General features: G+C 39.2%; 1 protein-coding gene across 1 annotated transcript in view; it reads right to left on the reverse strand.

The window, feature by feature from the left end:
- LOC138026964 (collagen alpha-1(I) chain-like) overlaps nt 1-5,000 on the reverse strand; it is a 52,539-nt gene that overhangs the window by 13,292 nt on the left and 34,247 nt on the right. The window contains exons 46-50 of the mRNA XM_068874448.1: nt 4,462-4,515; nt 2,912-2,929; nt 1,317-1,334; nt 678-695; nt 544-561 (exon numbers count right to left, since the gene is read on the reverse strand). Of these exons, the coding sequence (XP_068730549.1) occupies nt 544-561; nt 678-695; nt 1,317-1,334; nt 2,912-2,929; nt 4,462-4,515 (126 nt within the window). The remainder of the gene's footprint in view (nt 1-543; nt 562-677; nt 696-1,316; nt 1,335-2,911; nt 2,930-4,461; nt 4,516-5,000) is intronic.

Below are 5,000 nucleotides of genomic sequence, written 5' to 3' on the forward strand. Positions count from 1 at the left end.
GTGGTGTTTGCTTAAACTCCCAATTATTTCCTGCAGTTTACATTGACCTATTTGTTGCATTTTAAAAGGTCCACTTTGCCTTGTATTAATGGCATGTAACTGCATAAAAATGTTACAGGTACGACAAATAGATGTCTCTGTTGTTATTGCAATGCCATTGCAGTACCCGCACAGTTGATGTACAAAGATGGTTCTGAAACTCGGCAAGTTTCTTCGTTTTATCTTTGTTTTTACTCGCTGTTTTGGCCCTGACCGTGCACAAACCACACCCTTTTTCTAAAAGACAGCCAATATAAAGTTTAGATTAATTCATTTAAAACTCAGTTGAGAACCGAGGACAAATGATTGTGCAAGGTCACGGTCAAGTTAACATGAAGCGCGATGTCAGTCAGTGTTCTCGCTTTTGAAATTTCCAGAGTTTCATAACCAGTCCATCTACATGAACTATCATATGGCAGTCCACCGTTCAAGAGACTTGCTTCAAGTCCTAGGCACCAAGAAAGAGAAAAACAAAGGCAAGAAAATTCCATGCAAGGTACTTACAGGTGCACCAGCTCGTCCCTGAGAAGGAAAAAGAGGAAACATTTTTAAACGTTAACTTTATCGTTCAATCAGTGAATCAATCAATCAGTCCACCAATCAATTAACAAATCAAAATTCTGCTACCAAGAACTTACCTTTGAACCTTGATCTCCCTGTAGATAAAAAAAGAATTGATTAAGTCAGTAAAGAGACCCCGACAAAGACAGTGATTCTTAAAACGGAATCTTCCCTTTCTTTTTTTAATCTCAACGTCTTTGCTCCCAAAGACGATCATTAACTAGTCCAAACCTTTCCAAAGAATCAACATGAAATTACACAATAGAAGGAGAAGGTCAAAACTATTTGCAAACTGTCACCCCCTTGGTATAATTACACTCTGGTGCCTACTCTCTGAAGTAGCTCGAGAAGTATCATTGTCGGCATTTCTCAAGGGACAACGAAATAAATATCTTAAGATGCACTTAAACTAAAACATTTTTCGTTCCTAATATAAATCTCCCCATCCAAAGCAAACATATGTCACCATTGTTGCCCAGATTTAATTCTTAATGTCTGGTCCCTCGGGAAACTAGTTAGTTTTGTTTTCCCTCGAATTCTGATGCTTCCCGAGACGAAGTCGAGGGAAACAGGACTCTCAAGAAGGGACTATACATTAAGTATATATGTAATTTTCAACATCAATGCTCTCTGACGTTGATTGGTTGTAGAATTATGTTTCCTAAACACTGTTACCTACAACCATCCAAAATGCAAGCAAGAAACATGGTACTTACACGAGGTCCTTTCAATCCCTAAAAAGAAATAAAAACAAAAGGTGGGAATTGAGAAACTAAAAAGGATTTTGATACAACGAACACGTTTTATTTCTCCGATGTTTAGGAAAAGTCAAGAGGTATTAGCGAATCTTCGAATACGTGCACTAGAAATTCTGCAGATAGAAAGAATAGTTTGCAACGTTTGGACAAGCTGAAAGATGCACAAATCCTTATGGAAGGAAACAAGAGCTTAATCGCACCTCTGAGACATACAAAAACACTTTCTTCTGCTAGCGATAAGACCTTCACTCGTTCTATGAACCAAGAGAAGATGAGCCACTTATTCTCCTTCTCTGTCCACTTTTTCCGCCCCTCAGGGAAAAAGAACGTCTGGCTCCGCTTAAACTTTCCCAAACCGTGCATGTTCACACGCCAAATAAAATGTCTGATTAAAGATGATTAAAAAATGGAGTTCTTTAACTTTATCCGACATTAAAACCGTGCAAAGATTGAATAAGGAATATGCTCAGATGAGAGAGATGTTAGTAGCTAATTAATTAACTTTCTAACCGTTCATGGATGGATATCTCTGGTTCAACAAGGGTTTCATCAAGCTCCCATCGAGCGTCCTTCTCTGTTAGCAAAGGTCTCTTTTCTTTTTGCGTTTGCTGGGCTGACGAGTACAGGAAAAGAGACCTCTCGGGACAGTATGCCATGGGTCGAAACTCGCTTTGATCCAACCGCCGTCCATGAGCCCGCTGTCTCCCTCGCCTTTACAGTCGTTCCGCTGTTGTTAAGGACGGTGCCTACTAATTAAAGATATTTTTGCCCCGGTGTGTGATTATGCAGGAAATGTAGATCTTAACAAGTGTTATTGAAATCCAAAAACAAAATTGGGGGTAACCACGCATTTTTCAAAGATAATTCATTAATAATATTTGCAAAAAGCTTTAAAATACAAAGCAATGTCTGGCGTTCTTTCTCAAATTGAAGCTAAATCATCTCTCAAAAATGCATGGTTACCCCCAATTTTCTTTTTGGACACCAAGAGTAATTACTAAGATCTACTTTCTCCGGATAGTTTAAAACCGCGCAAAAATATCCTTGCATTAGTAAGCACCGGTGATAGGAAATCCGAGTATCTGGAGATGCGCAGAACGTATGCGCAATACCAATAGTAGGCACCGTCCTTAAGTGAACCCACAGAACATGAAGTATCACGTGAGGATGGCTATGAGGATGAGGATTCAGTCGCTAAGTAACCGCCGCGCACGCTCAACACAGTGAGTTTCGACTGATGGCAGAGGTCTCTTTTCCAGTACTCGTCATCCAAGCGAAAGCAAAAGAAAAGAGATGTATGCTATGTGCTTCAAATCTAAACCATTTATAACTGAACCACTTTCAAAACATCTAACGGTTTTGGTGTAAACAGAGTATTAATCTTCGTTCTTGTCCTCCATCGATGTAAGCGTATGAAAGAGGAACGACTGTGGGGTTGGAGAAAGAATTAAGGCATTTTCTAAAACACTTCAAGGAACGCAACATGGTGAGTAATAACAGACGTCGCCACAACAAGGATATTCAAATTAAGAAAACACTTAAATCGTACTTACAGTTTCTCCAGCTCTTCCCTATAAAAACAATGCATTGAAAACAAATGTTACTGTTGCATTCACCATAGTTAATAGAGGGGAATGGTTTGGAAGCTCGGCAAACATCACAGGGGCAAACAAAGATGCCAAGATTTAGGTTGGAAAGTCCACGACCGTGCACAATCTTTTGTTTTGCGCTCATACAATACGCATGAATTACGTATAAACAACACGTTTCTATTGGTTAGTTCCTCAGTACGGAGTAAACAACTATTGTGTTTTGTGCACGGTCAAGGCCAAAAAAGAGAACAAAAACCTACAACAACAAAAATTTGTCGGGTTTCATAACATTCCCCTGTATTAATTATGCATTCACATATCATGTTAGTCTAGTTGTCGTTGATTGTTTTAGATCAGCGCTTTCAACACCAAGAGTGTCAATTTACTCGGGCTAACTCTAGACGATTTAATCTTACAGTAAGGGACATCACAAGACCGAAAGAGTTAAACGTCTTTAATAGGAAGAACTTTTCACTTGTTATGAAGAATTACAAATTCATATTTTGGCTTTTATTTCCTGCGCTCTGATCCACTGATTTAATTAAATACAAATAGTGACCTTGTAGAACTAATCACACGTCAGTCGCTGAAGTGCATTCGACGATAGAGCAGAAATTATGAATTCTACAGACACCACTTCTGCCAACTCTTCGTTTGACTTTTGTTGTTCCAAGTCAATATCTAGTACAGCAGCAGGAGGATTTTCTCCCCTTACTCCAGTTTCCCTTCTCCTCAAAATGATTTGCGTTAATTTTTTGATTTCAGTTTACAGTGTCCCCAATTAGTGCTCCAGCACTAGAATACTAGAGACTTAAAAAAAAGTTCCTTTCCTTTCCTTTCCTTTCCACAGAGAAATTTCCACATGAAATACGAGTTCTCAATTGCTCATGGACTCATTCCCAGAGCTACTCATCTTCATTTGGATTTGCATGAGATCGAGGTGAAGCGCTCCAGATACACAGATGAATGTCGCAACGTGACGGCCAAACTTTGAACTGGAATGGCATCGACCGATAACCTAGTGACCGATTTCGACTAACGACGTGTTTAGTATACGTTCACCTTTTCGAACGTAATAAATTTTATTTCATTGCTAGAACACTAATTACTGATTGGCAACAGATAGCCATCAAGGAGACGGGAAAACCAGACAGTCATGACGAGACCAACAAACTAGACCCAGATCCCATGACGCCGGAAACAGAACTCGGGAAGGGAAGCATCACATTCTACTTTGCAGAAGGGCTAGCTAATTTCTTCTTAGATGTTCAATGGGTTAAAATCAAACGTTAAATATGATAAAATTTATATGTTAGCTACCATGCCCTCCCCTCCCATCTAGGCCCTCCAATTCCCTAAGGCAATTAAATAATTGCTTTTGCACGCCCTTTCAGATCGTGAGCTTTACGTTTCAGCGTTTTTTCTCTATTTTCCCCATTTTTCTGATTGCTTAAAACAATATTAAGTTACAGCACCTTTTGATAAAGCTACAAAGCAGAGGGCGGGCTTACCTGTACACCTTGCAATCCGGGAGGGCCCGAGGGACCACTCTCGCCTTTTATACCCTGGAAAATGATGATAAGGTCTTGATTCTTTAGTTTACAATTCAACGAGAACGCAAATCCAGTGATGCTGCATGAAACAAGAATGATGCGATACCATACGGAATATGCGTAGAATGAAATAGAACAAAATATAAACTAGATTAAAGACAAGCGGACAAGCCATTAGCTTTGACGATGAACCAAACAGCTCTGGTTGTCAACAATGAACCCGGTCTGATTTCGTGTTACTGACCAGTATGGTAAATACCAATCCTTTTTCATTTGCAGTCAATCTTTTATTAATACAGAAGTGTCGATAATGTTTGATTTGAGCAAATTAAAATTCAGCTATGGCAAGGACAATAAAGGAAACTGTTAGCAATTAAGCAGCTTTAGAGCGAGTTTCAATCGCGTGTTGTAAAACCAAAACCAAAGTAATTACTTTGGCCAATCATAAAGAACGGAGACAATCCAGTAAACCAATCAAAACTCGAAGTAATTACACG

The sequence above is a fragment of the Montipora capricornis genome, chromosome 2 (genome assembly GCF_036669925.1).
Source record: "Montipora capricornis isolate CH-2021 chromosome 2, ASM3666992v2, whole genome shotgun sequence".
NCBI lineage: Eukaryota > Metazoa > Cnidaria > Anthozoa > Scleractinia > Acroporidae > Montipora > Montipora capricornis.